The sequence below is a fragment of the Lissotriton helveticus genome, chromosome 3_2 (genome assembly GCF_964261635.1).
Source record: "Lissotriton helveticus chromosome 3_2, aLisHel1.1, whole genome shotgun sequence".
Lineage (NCBI taxonomy): Eukaryota > Metazoa > Chordata > Amphibia > Caudata > Salamandridae > Lissotriton > Lissotriton helveticus.
The window spans coordinates 134,340,133-134,355,632 of NC_136062.1; the positions used below are offsets into that span (position 1 = coordinate 134,340,133).

At 41.4% G+C, this 15,500-nt stretch overlaps 1 protein-coding gene across 5 annotated transcripts in view; it reads right to left on the reverse strand.

Annotated features, from left to right (window-relative positions):
- Positions 1-15,500, reverse strand: part of TJP1 (tight junction protein 1) — a 736,246-nt gene that overhangs the window by 166,729 nt on the left and 554,017 nt on the right. For all 5 annotated transcript variants that reach the window (XM_078684928.1, XM_078684927.1, XM_078684925.1 and 2 more), the window contains one exon: positions 3,700-3,924. In XM_078684928.1, coding sequence (XP_078541054.1) covers positions 3,700-3,924 — 225 coding nt within the window. The remainder of the gene's footprint in view (positions 1-3,699; positions 3,925-15,500) is intronic.

The following is a 15,500-nucleotide window of genomic DNA, read 5'->3' on the forward strand; positions in this document are numbered from 1 at the left end:
GGAGGTCGATGGGGAGAGGGGCATGTTCCACATTAGCCAGGGAGAGAGGAATGGAAAGTGAACGTGGAGGGAACCCAGGAGGCGGAAAGTGAGGGGTGGTCCAGATGCCAGACTGAGGATGAATTGTAGTGTGAGCACCCACATACCCAGGGGCCTGATGGGTGTTATGAGAAGATGAGGGGGTAAGGGCAAGTGAGGAGAGGTTCTATCATGTCTTTGGGGTGGGAATCATTAGGATTGGAAGGGATTGGTGTCTATAATGGAGCAGTAGGGGGGGCGGTGTAAGGGGACGCACAGTGTGAAGGGGGATCGGAGTAGGGGGATCAGTCTGAGGGGGCTGGGAGAAATGAGAGGTAAGAAAGGAGTGATTGGGGTTCAGTGGGAGAGCATCAGGAGGAGGGGAGAGGGTTAGGGTGGCCGAGAGGGATGACGGAATATCAGGAGAAGGTGGAGAGGCCAATGGGGTGAGGGGTTTGAGTGGCTAAGTAAGATGTGTAAATGTCAAGCCAGGGAGAGGATGGTACGGGAGCAGTGGGATCTAAGGTCTAGGGATTGGGAGACTTTATAGATAGTTGCAGAAACAGGGAGTGGCTGGGTTGGCGTCAGAAGGGGCGAAGCCGGGAGGACTTCCTATGATTGGGAGGCTGTAGAGATATGGGAAGGAGAGGATAGAAGATCATATAAGGTGCTAAAGTGGTGCTCAAAGATGGTGAGGTGGTTTTCGGAGACTTGTATGAGGATATTTCCGGATTTAAAAATAGAGATATCAATTTCACCTAAGAAAGTGGAGGAAGGGGTGGTGGACAGCTTTAAGTCATATGGTATTTTGCAAGATTTCATTATGGGGAGGTAGTGGAGGAAGATACTTTTCCATTTAGAGGGGCGTCTGGAGTAAAAGATGTAGTTGGTTTTAATAATGGAGGTCGGGCTAAGATAATTGTCAACAAATAAGGTTTCTTGGTGACGTATTAATAGTTTTCAGAGAGGTTGGGAGGGTAAAGGATGGTCCAAGAGTTGGGGCCACACCTAGTGATGAGTGTATTTGGTGCAGTAAGGTTATGATTGAGGGGAGGCATGGTAATTCATCTAGGATGATCGAATGTGCGGGCAGGAGATTGGCGGGATGCGCAAGGATGGGGGAGAGTGGGAGGGGGGAGTGGGATAAAAGTCTGTGAATGGGAAATTAGCCCCAAAACCGGGGCAAGGGCCTTGTATTAAGGTGGCTTGAGTCAGGGAGGTGTTGGAATAAGGAGGGATATCCAGAGGTTGCTACCATGGTCTGAGTCAGCACGATAGAGAAGAAGAGGGTGACATAGTGGTCTACCGGGTGGGGAGATAGACGGGAGGAAGAAGTGAAAAGTAAGAGGGAGATCAGAATAATACTAATACTAGTCCTTGTGTTGTGTATGTTGGTCTTGTATTGTGTATGTTGTTCTTGTGTTCTATGTAGTGTTGGTTTGGACATTTGTTGTTCGATGGTTATGTTTTAGTGTTCGTGAAGGGTATGTGTTGGATGTCTCAAGGTCTTTTACTCTATTTACATACGGGGGAGGATATGTTGTTTAGAATGTGGGTAACGAAATGCAGGATAGGGTTTCTGTGAGGATTCGAGTAAAGTCTGTTGTGACCAGGAGCTCATAGTGGGAGTTGTTGTTTGCACTGTCTAGTATACTGGAGATAAATATACTTCATTCACGCCAGTGTCTATGCATGTTATTGTGCTGTCCTGAAGAACCTGTCACAACAAAAAATTAACTGAAAAAAACAAATATTGCATGAAAACTGCCAGCAGACAGTGCTAAAAAGTTTAACTTTATTTACTTGGAATGGTTACTGTTTCGCCTAATGACAACGTTTATTTCAGCTGCCATTGTTTTAATTGTGAATAGTGGAAAAAAACGGCCATCTGGAAACAGAATCTGTTAAATGCTTCCCACTTTTTGTTCTAGTCTAGTGGGACCAATTATGTGAATTTAAGCACACACTACTGTTATGTTATGCGCATTTGTACAGCGTGCTATAATCTGAGAGAGTATCCTGGTTGTTGGTGTGTGACAAACCTGGCCGGAGGAGTCAGGGGGCTATTCGAAGAGGAAGGTTTCAAGCTTCTTCAAGAATCGAAAAGGAGACTCTGATGTGCAGAGGCCCCCTCAACCGCGAGTGCGCCTGGAAGAAGAAACCGGACACCTCAAAAACCCTCTGCAAAGGCTCGAGGTGTAGAGGACCACCAGTGTCCCCACATTCCCTAGCATTGCAAGATATGAACCCTTTCGGTTGTTCAACCCCACTGGCCTCCCAGTCCAAACCTGCAGACTCTTTTTACGCAGACGGATCTCCATTGACTAACATTGGGCAACCAATGCTGTATTGCACCACTGCACCCAACTGCCTTTGTGCTGCTGGAGATGACCTGCTGGTACTGCCTTGATTACTGCCCCCTACTCATCGAAAGTCTAGGTAATTGGTCGCATAAGTCGCTGTACTCTACTGGAATGCAGTACTTGTTTTTCTTCCCATAGGATAACTGACTTTTTTACCGTAAAAGTATTTCTCTTGCAAAACATACTTACCTGATCGTATTGATTCTGGTGCCTGAATATATATAAAGATACGTGTTATTTTGATGAATTGGTATGGATTTCCTTATTGAGACTTGTGCATCATTTATTGACTATTGTGTGTATTTGCACATGTTTAACACTCCTCTTTAGTCTGCCTAAGGCTCTTCTACCACACTTTCCCTTAGAAGAGCACCTTGGGATTACTAGAGCAAGCCCCTGTCCACTAGTAAGGGAATACCTGGACTCTTTGCACAATATACCTCTTTTAGGTATTTCATATAAAGAGCCAGCTTCCTACCATAAGCTTTCTAACAAACCATAACCCGCAATACAAGTACTGTCGGCAGAAGAGTACAACCCTTTCCCTCCGTCCCTCGTGACTCGAAGACATTTTTGAAAAAGAAACAAGTTACACACGTCCAATCCCAACACTAGATGGCAGGAGTTTGCACAGCATGTGCACATCCAGCTACACATGGCACGAACATGCATGTTTTCAAGAGGAAGTGAAATGAAAAGGGACCAAGGAAAAATGAATACAACTAGGTGTAATAGAAGTGGCATGCTACTTGCCCATCTTAAAATTCTGTAAAGGAGTGCACCCAACATAAAAAATGCCATAGATTAGTGATCTGTTTCTTTTTATCCAAGCAAGGGCCACACATTTGCCCTCGCTCAGAAACACAAGTCGATAATCCAGAGTTTAATTTGAAGCATTTCTAACATTGTTTCTAAACCAAATCCTGTCTAAGCCCCACTCACTGGCCTAATGTAAGCTAGGCCTTTATTATCTCGATCTCGGAGGCAAGGCAACACACATTGTACGGAATGGTAGAATCATATTTTCAACTTTTTATCTTACCCAAGTTTGTGCTCTGAAAACATGAAATATCAATTGAAATATATACAATATCTGGGTGAAATAAAGAGAAATACAACCTGAGCAAGTTTGTGGTGGAAAATAAAGTATTGCAAATATTCAGGTGGATTGACAACACTAAAGAAATCTTTTTGACAAGCAGATTATGCTGATAAAGAATAACCAAACAGCAATACTGTATATACAAATTCTCAAAATTGTTCATGAAACTGTTCAGTACTTGATAAAAAAAAGACATGGATAAAAAAAAAAACATACTTGGATGGAAAGTTATTGTAGTTTTGATGATGCTGAGGGTGTGTCTGTTTCGAAGGTTCATGATGGAGATTAGCTGAAAGCTGGGAGGCAGGCTTGTCAAAACTTCTTCTATCAAAGAAAGACAACTGTTTTCTATAATATTCTTCATCTTCATCTGGATCATAATGATTCGAGCGGATTATATCATCTGCTACCACTGAATGGGGTTTCTGTGGCTCTGGAGCCCTAAAGTAAATACGCAGGATTAATACAACAGATTTCCTTTAAGGATCAGACAAGGTTGCATAGAAATATTTAATGTTTAAATAAGTTAGTAAAATGAAATACCACAGTTAAAGTATAAAAACGTATAACGTTTTTTTTCTCATTAAATGCAGTTTTATTTGGGAATTGACTTTTTTCAGGCATTGTAAAAAGAATTTCTTGCTATAAAAAGAAGATCGTTTTTGCTATAAATGTGAAGAAAAACTTTTATTGTTCATGTGTCATGGCTAGATACTTCATGAACCTCCTTCCCTCAGATGCAGAGGCTCTCGCTTCACATTTGTGCTCTGAAATTACAGCTATGGTGGACCATGGATGGAGTTAAGATCAGAGCATATCATCAGCTGATTTATGGACATTTACAATGAGGTCAATGTGCTGCTAAATAAACAGACATCTGTAGCCTTTCAGGTATGTTGATAGTGTATATTGCTAGTGTAAAATATATGAGATCCCCAACACTGACAAGGGGAATGAAACAACCATGCGAATTTATGTAGTTGCAATGCAGGAAAATTAAATGATTTCTTACCGGTAGGTGTAGTTTTGCAGCTTGAAGAATTTTCTTGATTCACAAGCTGTGTATTATTTCCCCATCTAGTGGTTGGATCCAGAATTCCATGTGAGTAGTAGTCCTTGTCTCTTTTTTAGATTTATTATTATTATTGCCGTTGGGCATTGACAACCCCCACCATTTGGTGCTTGTGCAATCCTCCTGCGACTTCAAACGCCCTCTCTGAAAGCCTCACTGTGGTCACCATGTTCAGATTATTATTTTCTGCTTCTTGTTATTGTTCTGTATAACTGTCCTTTGTTTTCTTGTCTCGCCTCATTTTTTGGGGAGGTAGGTGGGTTGCCTGTGAATCTAGAAAACGCTTCAAGCTACAAAAATACTCCTATCAGTAAGTATCCATTTTGTTTTGAGGTGTGAATCTTTTCTAGATTCACATGCTATGCATTGATTTTGTTGCGGTTGTCTTTATTGTGGTGGTTGGGTTGAAGTGGAGGATGAACTTGTAAACAGATGTTTTGGGACTTTTTGCTTCCACTTGTGCTTCTCTTTTTACTTGAACATCAGTGTAATAGTGTTTTGTTAATGTGTGTATTGAAGACCATGTGGCCGCCATTCAAATATCGTAGAGTGGAACGTTTTCTAGAAAAGCAATTGTTGCTCCTCGCTTCCTTGTAGAGAGTGCCCTTGGTTTTCTAGTTGAACGCCAGCTTTTTATAACATATTTCGATTGTCTGTGTTATCCATCTTGTGATGGTAACCTTTGCAACTTTTTCTCTAGTGTTGTTGTTTGCAAATTAAATGAAAAGTGGCTTTCCTTTCCTGATGTTCTTTGTGTTTTCTATATAATACATTAATGCCCTGCGGTCATCCAGAGTATGCAAAGTCTTTTCCGCTTTTGTCTTTGGATTTTGAAAAAAAAAATAAACTTGAAATTTATATTGTTTGATTTATGTGAAACAGAGATATGAGCTTAGGAAGGAATTGAGGGTTAGTTCTTAAGACTAATATGTGTTTATGTATTTGAAACGAAGGTTCTTGTTTGGTGAAAGCTTGCAATTCACTTCCTCTATGTAGTGAAGTCATGGCTGTTAAAAACGTTGCTTTGAACATGATGAACTTTAAACTTGTCTTATAGATTGGTTCAAATGGTTCCTTGATTAACTGTGTGAGCATCACATTGAGATTCCATGTGGATATTGGTGCACTCCTGGGTGGTGCTACTCTTTTAGGCCCTTCTAAAAACCTTGATTATTGGAGTAGTCAAGCTAAATTTTCCCTATGTGTAAGTACTAAATGTACCTTTACAGAAGCATTTGCTAAACCATTTTCTAACAAATTAGTTAAATATTGAATTACTGTAGTTTCTCATGCCCTGTTTTGAAGCAGATTATGTTTTTGGCACCAATATGTGAATTTTTTCTATTTTTCAGTGTAACATCTTCTAATTGTTGCTTTCCTTGCTTCTCTGATAAACGCTATTGATTGTTTAGGTAGTCGTAAATGGCCAATTTCTGTGTAATTGGGAGACATGCTTCTAGTCACAATGTGTTTGGTTCTTGATGTAGAACTCTTTCCCTTTCCATGGAGAGTTGATCTTGCACTAATGGCCGTCTTTCCATTTCTTGTGCCATCTCCATTAGATCGGAGTACCAAATCTGTTTGGCCCACTGTGGGCTATTAGTGGAAGTGTCATATGCAACGGTGTGCACTTGTTTATACCTCGGGAGAGCAGTGGCATCAGGGCAAATCTCCCTGAACAATTTACTAACAGTGTATTCCCTGCAGACTGAAGATATGGATGTATGGACGCAAAGCACAGGTAGTTTGTGTTTTGAGGTGTTGCAAACAAGTCTATTTTTGGAGTTCCCCGCTTCTGGAACAGTCTCTAATACAGTCTGATTCAGTTCCCACTCATGCAAGATGGATGCTTGCCTGCTCAGTTTGTCTGCTAGCACACTGTCTACTCCTGGTAGGTGTATCACTGTTAATTTTATTTGTCGTTTAATTGTCATCTTTGATAGGGGAAAGGACTTTGTTACCCACTGCTCGTTAAGCTGAAACATATTTGTAGTATTGTCTGTTTGTATTTGTATTGATTTGCTCCACACTGCTGTTGAAAGACTTTTAAGGCTAGGAACTCACTTTTTAACTCCAACAGGCTTATATTTTGTAATGCTTCGTGAGTATTCCATATTTCTCTCACATTAAGGTTCCCCATGCGTGCTTCCCATCTGATATGCGAGGCGTCTGTGGTAATGGTCACTGTTGGAGCCGTAGTCATAAATGATTTTCCTGCTGTTACATTTGTTTTGTACCACCAACTAATCTCCTGTTGTATTTTTTGCGACAACCAGTGGATCATCCCAGCTCCGTTTTGATTGAGACTATGGAATCTGTATTCATTCTTGGACTGGTGATGTGTGAAGCCTGTGGTATTAGTGGAAAGCATGATGCTATCATTCCCAATAATTTCCCCACAGTCCTCACTGTCAGAGACTGATCCTTCTGGTATCGAAGAGCTTCTTGAGTTATAGCTTGTATCCTCTTTTTGCATGAGTAAGCATTCCGCAGAATTGTGTTTATCTGCACTCCTAAGAAGAGTTTCTGTAGTTCTGGTTTTGGAAAAAACTTCTCAAAGTTTATAGTGAATCTCAGTCTGTGCAGTGTCGCTATCATTTTCTTTAAGTATTTTCTGCACCTGTGTGCTGAGTTTGCTCTTACCATGCAATAGTCTAGGTATGGATGGGCATGTATTCAGTTTCCTCTCAGATGTGCCGCCACAGCTGCGAGAAAACCCTTGAGGCTGACTTAATTCCAAAGAGTAGTGCTTTGAAATGTTAGTGTGTTTTGTTTATCACAAAACGCTGGAATTTTCTGTGTTTTGGATTTGTTGGGCTGTGTAGATAGGCATACTTTAGATCTAGGATTACCATGAAATCCCCTTGTTGGAGTTGAGGTATAACTTCTTGTAGGGTTGTCATCTTGAATTTTTGTGTTCTTAAACATTGGTTGAAGTAAACTTCTTGATTTTTCTCTTTTGTGGGCACTCTTTCAGCTGCTTGTTTTTGTAGCAGCTCTTTTGGAGATCTGTTACATCCTCCTTTGTGTGCGTTTTTTGTTTTGGATAACATGTTGGAGGGTGTTTTTACAACTCTATGCAGTGACCGTGTTGTATTATAGTGAGCAACCACTTGTCTGATGTTACTTCACTTCACTCCTGGAGCAAGTTATTGTCTATGGGTGGAAATCCAACTTTAGTGAGTCACTCTAATGTTGCTGCTGCCCCTCTTGACAGCCAGTACCGAGATCTGGGCCTAGATCTATCCTTTTCTTGCTTACCATGCCATTCCAGTTTGGAGCCAGCCATATGCAATTTAGTCTTGACCCTCCTCCCCATTGCAACAGTCTAGCCCGAATTGCCAGGCCAGGACCTGAAACAATCATCCTCAGACTTGTTTTGGGGTACCACCACTCACCAGCCAGGATAGCTTGACTCGGTGGCATGGCGGGTATGGCACCCAAGTCTGAACATACCTATCCCACTAGGGGCGACAAATGTTGCTATTTTTTTGTGTTTGCCTTTCAATTCTAACCCCCAGTTGTTAGTAACTCTGGACATCGAGTCCATTTACAGTAATACTCCTCAAGACGGTGCGGTTGAATCGGTTCGCTGGTTCACTGACAAACATCATATTGATTGCCCTACCAGTGTTTAAAAACTATTTTACCTGTACAGATCTTTGAATTTGGAGATCAACTTTTTAAACAAACAAAAGGAGGCAGTATGCGAGTCCAGGTGGCTCCAACCGTGGCTAATATCTACATGGCCAAATTTGAGCAGAAAAATATATATAACTTGATAGCTCCCTTTTTAGAGTCAATCAGTTATTGGTCTCGCTGTATAGATGACATCTTTCTTTATATGGAAGAACTCTGAGAATATACTCACGGAATTTGTTTCATGGTTTAACTCCTGTGACCCCAACATTCGGTTTACTAATAACAATATCAAAAAATCAAGTCGAGTTTTTAGATATCTTGATTAGACACAACAACAGGCAACTAGAAGTAGATCTCTATGTTAAACCTTCAGCTAGAAACATGTTATTACATTGTGACAGTTAACACCCCAGGGTGCAATAAACAAAGCATCCGATTTAGACAATTCCTGCGTCTCCGTAGGAATCGTACTAACGTGTCTGATTATGATACCCAATCCGTCATGATGAAAGAGAAGTTCATAACCAGGGGCTATTCGAGATGGCTAGTTTGTGAATTATATAAAAGAGCATGTTTCACGACAGGGATCACTTACAAAGATCATAACCTACTAGTGAGGTCTTGTGTCTGTTTGTGTCACATTGTGAATTCCAACTGACACATTTTAAATACGGATACTGATGAAACTCCAAAACTTCTTAAGCCGATGTTTGCGAATCGTGGCAATAAAAACATCAAAGATATTGTAATGAGATCACAATTCAAAAGTAATTCTTCTTTGATTCAAAAACTATTGACGGTTTCCAACCGGTGGTCGGCACATACAGATGCACTCAATGCGCAGCTATTAACACAGCTATACAATCTTCTACCATTACCCATAATGGGTTCACAGTGACATCTACTAGATTATTGAATTGCAAGACCAAAAATGTGATCTATTTTTTATCCTGCCCGTGGGGCTTGGGTAACGTGGGCGAAACTTCCAGATCCACGGCCACTAGATTATCTGAACATCGCTCAGCTATTAGAACTTCTAAACTGTCAGCTCCGTTGGTTAAACATTGCTAGGAATTCAAACATAAGCCAGATGACATCAAATGGTTAATTTTAGAAAAAATCAACCACTCACAGGACCCTTTCAGCACTTAAGTCAGAAAATGTAGGAAAGGTATTATGAAATTTTTCTTTAAATACTTTCAAAAAGGGTTAAAATAACGAATTACCTTGGGAAAATGCCATTCGATATAATAATCTACATTGACATATTCCTTTTGGTTTGTCAGTTACCACATTTTGTTATGTTATGTTATGTTATGTTATATTTATTTATTTATTTTCAAAGTTTTATATAGCGCGAACAAGATCTTCACAGATATCAGAGCGCTTTACATAAAGGGGTACATGAGGGAACATAGTTAAACAGTAAATCAATAGATCATACAGTACAGATAGGTGGCTGCAAAGCCCATCACGTGAGTAATAAGACAACTCATACAGATAAGTAAATGGGTCAAGCATGTAGTACAGATCGGTGCAGGGTGTTAACAGAGTTTGAGATAATAGATCAAGTGTATTTAGCCATGAGGATAGCTTTTACTTCTTTTTTAAAGAGTGTAGTGGAAGAGATAAGCCTGGTTTCGGGAGGGAGTGAGTTCCAAATCCTAGGCGCCAATCCTGAGAAGGAGCGCTTGTATGTTTTTTCCTTCCTGAATCTTCGAGGTTTCAGCAGAAGATTGTTTGTGCCTCTCGTGTTTCTAATTCCCCCAGAGATTGTCAGTTTCTGAGCGAGGTAGCCGGGTGAGTTTAGGTGTACCGCCTTGTGTGTCATGCAGGCGATTTTCAGATGTATTCTGGCTTCAAAAGGCAGCCAATTCAGGGATTTCAAGTCAGGGGTAATATGGGAGTGCTTTTTTGACCCAGTGATGAGTCTCGCTGCAGCATTCAGAGAAGCTCTTAGTGGTGCGGTAGTAGTAAGGGGGAGTCCGCAGAGGGCGGTGCTGCCGTATTCAATACGTGGGATGACTAGCGCTTGTACTGCTGTTTGGAAGTCTTTGGCTGGGAGGTAGGGTTTAAGTTTCCTCAGAGTATTGATCTGGAAGTTTGCTCCCTTTGTTGCCTTGCTGATATGTTGCTGCATGTTGAGGTTGGTGTCAAGTGTTATGCCTAAGGATTTTGCTGAATCCACTATGGTCGGTTGGACATTGAGTGCTGTTAGGTGCTTAAGCCATGTTTGTGTGGTGGATATTTTCGTGGGAGGTGAGATCAGAAGGAACTCAGTCTTCATAGCGTTGAGTTTGAGGTGGTTATCCGCCAGCCAAGATTGGGTGCTTCTGATCGTTGAGTTCAGACGCAAGATGTCTTTGGGGGATTGTAGCTTGAGATATAGCTGAGTGTCATCGGCGTACATGTGAAAGTTTACGTTGGATGCATGTAGCAAGGAGGTGAGAGGTTCCATGACTAGGTTGAACAAAGTTGGGGATAGAGAGGATCCTTGGGGGACGCCTAGCGTTACAGGTATTGGCGAGGACATCAGGTTGTTGCTCTTGAATTTCTGCGACCTGTTGTGAAGAAAGGACGTGAACCACTTGAGAACAGTTCCAGATAAACCCATTCTTGTGTTTAGTAGTTCTAGTAGATTCTCATGTTTAACGGTGTCGAATGCTGAAGAGAGATCTTGAAGGATGAGGAGGCAGGTGTCGTTTTGGTCTAGCATTTGAAGTGCGTCATCAATTATGTGAGTCATAGCAGTTTCTGTGCTGTGTCCTGCTCTGAAGCCTGACTGGTGGCTGTTGAGGAGATCAAATTGCTCAATGTGTTTAGTCAATTGTAGTTGTGCGCATTTTTCCAACAGTTTGGCGAGAGTAGGAATATTGGTGATGGGACGGTAATTGTTGAGATCAGAGGGGTCGGCTGTAGGTTTCTTTAGTAGAGGTGTGACCTGACCAACTTTGAGGGAGTCAGGTATGCTTCCTTGTTGGAGAGAGCTGTTGATAATTTTGGTCCAGAGAGGGAGAAGCAAAGGGGTAAAGTCTTTTACTGCGGAGGCAGGAAGGGGGTCCGTGAGGTGATTGGATGGTTTCAGGGTGCTGAGCAGTTTGCCAATTTCTTCTTCCGAGTATGTGCCGAAGGTTGACCATGTAGCATTGTTTTTTGGTTCAGTGGGTGATAGGCATTGTGGTTTGGAGTAGAGGCTTGCGTCAATGAGGAGATCGCTTTTTATTTTGTCCGTTTTTTGGATAAAGAAAGCAGCGAAGTCTTCACAGGAGGGTGCCTCATGCCTAGTGTTGAGCGGTTGGGGTTGTTCCTTGGATTGTGTTCTGATTAGCTCAAACAGTTTTCTCGGGCAGTTTTTTGCTTGGTCGAGTTGGAGGCTGAAGAAGTCTGATTTTGAGCGTTTTATTTTCCTGAAGTAGGCGTTTCTCTTTTTCTTCAGCTCTTTTAGGTGCATTGCAGAGGGAGCTGATCTCCAGGTACGCTCTGCCATTCGCATGTCTCGTCTATCCTCATTGAGACTCCCGTCGTACCATGGTTTGGAGATTTTAGTAGAGACTCTTATTTTTTTTAATATTTTTTTTATTTATTATTATTATTATTATTTATATTTATTTTTATTTATATGCACTTATATGGCGTACGGCTGCCCCAGCCAAGGGGCGTCCCGGCGCAAGCTGTTCGAACCTGAGAGGGGGCTGCTGCTGATGGAGGTTGCAGAAGACATAACATAACTAACAGAAGAGGTGGGTTTTTATCGCCTTTCTGAAGGACAGCAGGTCATTGAGTCCGCGTATCTGGGCTGGAAGTTCATTCCAGAGCCTTGCTGCTAGGTATCTGAATGAACGAATTTTCAGTATCTGATATATTTTTTGTTTGATTCTGTAGTTGTTTTGGGAATTTTCATTTGTGGTCCTTCTCGCAGACTCGTTATTTTATATATTGCTTAGGACTCGCAGATTATTTGAAGTTTTCCATCTTTATCGAGGCTGCTACCTGTTCCTGCAGTCCTCTCTCGATATCTATTATCAGGAACATGCAGGTTCGTGTTTAGTCTGTTCAATATTTTCTGCCTAGCTAGGGGTGCTACATGCACCGCCCAACTCCATATTAGGCAGACACCAATTCTGTTGGGCTGCATACGGAGCCCCGATCAGCACCAAACAGCAGTATTTTCCATTTCAATTCTACATAGCAGGAGGTTAGTGTTTTTCTACCGAAAGACATTTCCCCAGGGTTGTTTTCCCACTATAGATAACATTTTCCAAGTGGGTTTATTACGGTGTCCCTGATATTTCATTCATTTAGGGTATTCATGCTCTCCGGAGACATCTGCACTCCTCTGGGTCCTGAACCGGAGGCATCCAGTTATTTCTTTAATTGCGGTGCCTTCAATACCCTGCCATTTTGCATATTTGGAACCCCTATCATGTATATCGATTTTTTATTCCAGATTTGATGCTCCGAACACGGGTCTACTCTGCACAAGGTGATTCTACCTTCTATTTACCTGGGCTTGAGAGTCAGGCATCACACACGCATAACTCTATGAATCTCCTTCGTAGTACTCTTTACTATTCAGCACGCACATCCTTTATTGGGTTCACAGGATAACGTTTCAAACCAGCTTTTATATCTTGTTCCCTGCACAACAGTTGATCATGGGGACCTTTGAGAACCATTGTCTCCAGATAGAATAACGCATTTGTGATTACAATTGCATATTTCTTTTTCATCTATATGTAGATTATGGGACTTAACCCGACTGATCCATTGTCCATGTGTTGGTGCTGCCTGCATATATTTTGTCCTGCATTTCTTACAGAGTGCTTTTTGGCCAGCCTCGGATGACAACACTTTTGCTCACACTTCCTAGTGTGTTTTGTGATTCCTTTACTATCCTAAGGCTTTGATATCGCCATTCTCCTTTGGGTACGTATTTAGTCTTTCGCCCATGTTCCTTGTTTCTTCCCAGTTATTTCTTCTTTTTATACACCCGGTTAGCCTTCGATTCACATCAGGTGTCATCATTTTTGTGATAGTCTTTATGTACTTTCTTCCTGTGTTTATTCACATTTTTCACACAGCATCGTATTAACCTTTGGAGTCACTGTCTGCTTTTTCCATTGAACTATTTGGGCTGAGGCAATGGCGACTTCCCCCAATCACCACCTTAAAAGCCATCTTTCTTTCCTTTTCTCTTTCTTTTTTTTTATTTTTACTTTTTCCTTTATTTCTTTTTTATTCCAACTTGCCTGCTCACACATAGGCATTATAATCCTCAATACAAATATTATCATTACGTATCCTGTTTTTCAGTTTTCTTGTTGAACATGTGAAACTTTACAGGTACAAAGTCAATGTTGTGGCTCTTTTCCTGAAGAAGGCGCCCCAGTTCGCCAAAACGCTCGTAGAACATGATTCATTTGTTGCCACGTCTACAGATTATTTCATCTTCTGTATCATGTGCCATTAGGCTCAACAATAATACAAAGTGTACTAATAGAGCCAAAGTGAGTCCACATTTTTCCATTGAGCACTATATTTGCAAATTTTTAACTTGTACATATCGTTTTTTCACTCATTTTGCTCATTTGTGTCTTTGTATGTTGTTGTTTCTTTTTTAATAGTGTTTTTATGGACATATGTATGATTATTTGCAATTGTTAGGAGGTTTCCAAACCCCATTAACCTAATATTACATGTTTGTATCAACTCAAAGTATATATTTCTTGTTTTCACAAGTTATCCAGGTTTGTTTATTATTATTTATTTAATTCTATTTTCTGGTGGCAAAGAGGTATTTACTCATATGTATTGCCTGTTTTCTTTGCCCTTGGAACCATTATAATTTATAGGGGGGTCCCTCTTTGTTCACATTGATTTTGTTGTGTTGCTACTGATGTAATGTAGGCTGAGACTGCTTTGTACTTTGGTGTCCCTGTCTGAAAACCACCTCTTCCTGTAGGTCTTCTAGTTGAAGGGGGTTGCTCTTATTGGCTGACCCTTGAACTGTAGGGCGCTCACTGATTTTGCTGTTTCATTGTCTTTCATAATTTGTTGCAGCGTGTCTGCTGCTTTGCCAAATAAATGTTCACCGTTGAACAGACTGTTGACGATGTTGGCCTGTACTTCATTCTTGAAGCCTGATATCCTGAGCCATGCATGATGTCTCAATGTTGTTCCTGTCACCAAATGTCTTGCTGCTGTATCTGCAGCATCATATGCCTACTTTAGGCATGTGTTTGTAATTACTTTCCCTTCTTCAGCTAAAGCTTTCACTCTTTTTTGATATTGTTCAGGTAGGTGATTCGTTAGTTCCGCCATTTCTTCGTAGTTCTGATGGGCAAACCTGTTCAACAAAGTATTTGAGTCTGCTATCTTCCATTGTGTTGTGGCTCCTCTTTCTAATTGTATTCCCATCATATCAACATCATATCAATTCTGCCAGTGGGCCAGAGGTAGTAAGAATATTTCCCTCTTCCTGGCATTGCCTACAATGATTGAATCTGTCACCCCATTGCCCCAGATGTATGCTGGATCTTTAGCGGAATGTTTGAACTTCATTGTAATGGCATCAATGTTTCCAGGAAGTAACAAGTCTGTGAATTTTCCTCCTCCATCTGCACCCCATACCTTTCTGCTGATTTTTTGACTATTTGGTTATACATGGCAACATCATCTGTGGGCGAATCTACCTCGAGATGCTGCCATTGGTCTTCGATGCCCTTGAATTCCTCAGTGTCTTGACTCTGTCCTTCCTCTTCTTCGTATAAGAGCTCTTGTTGTTCTTCCTGAGGCTCAGGTGTGAGGGGTGGCTCTAGTACCGCCATATCCTCCCCTTCTCTTGACTCTTCCGTCTAAGTCTTCGATGGAATCTTGAATCAAAATCTTTCTTTTTTTGTAGTATGGCTGCCATTATGGCGCTCGATTTCGACTGTATGTTCTTCGGTGTTTAGAGCCTGTGGTAGTTTTTGACATTGAAGATTCAGCTGCTGTTATCGCAGCTGCTGTGTCCTCCACTTTTTTTCGACTTTGTTCGTCCTTCGATGTCCACGTTTTTTCAGCACCTTTCCCACCTGCAGCATCCTTTGGATGGCACCCTAGAGTATCTTTGTGCTTTGTCTTGCATTCGGTCGGCAAGATGATCAGCGCCAAGGCTTGCTTTAATTTGAGGTCGGGTTTTGACCCGATCACCATCATCTTTTGTGGAGTTACTGGTCAATGTTTTTCTTTCGCTCTGTGTTTTTTCTTGACGTCGCAGCCTTCTCCCTCTGCTTCTTCAGTGGTGTCCTCTTCCTCCTCACTC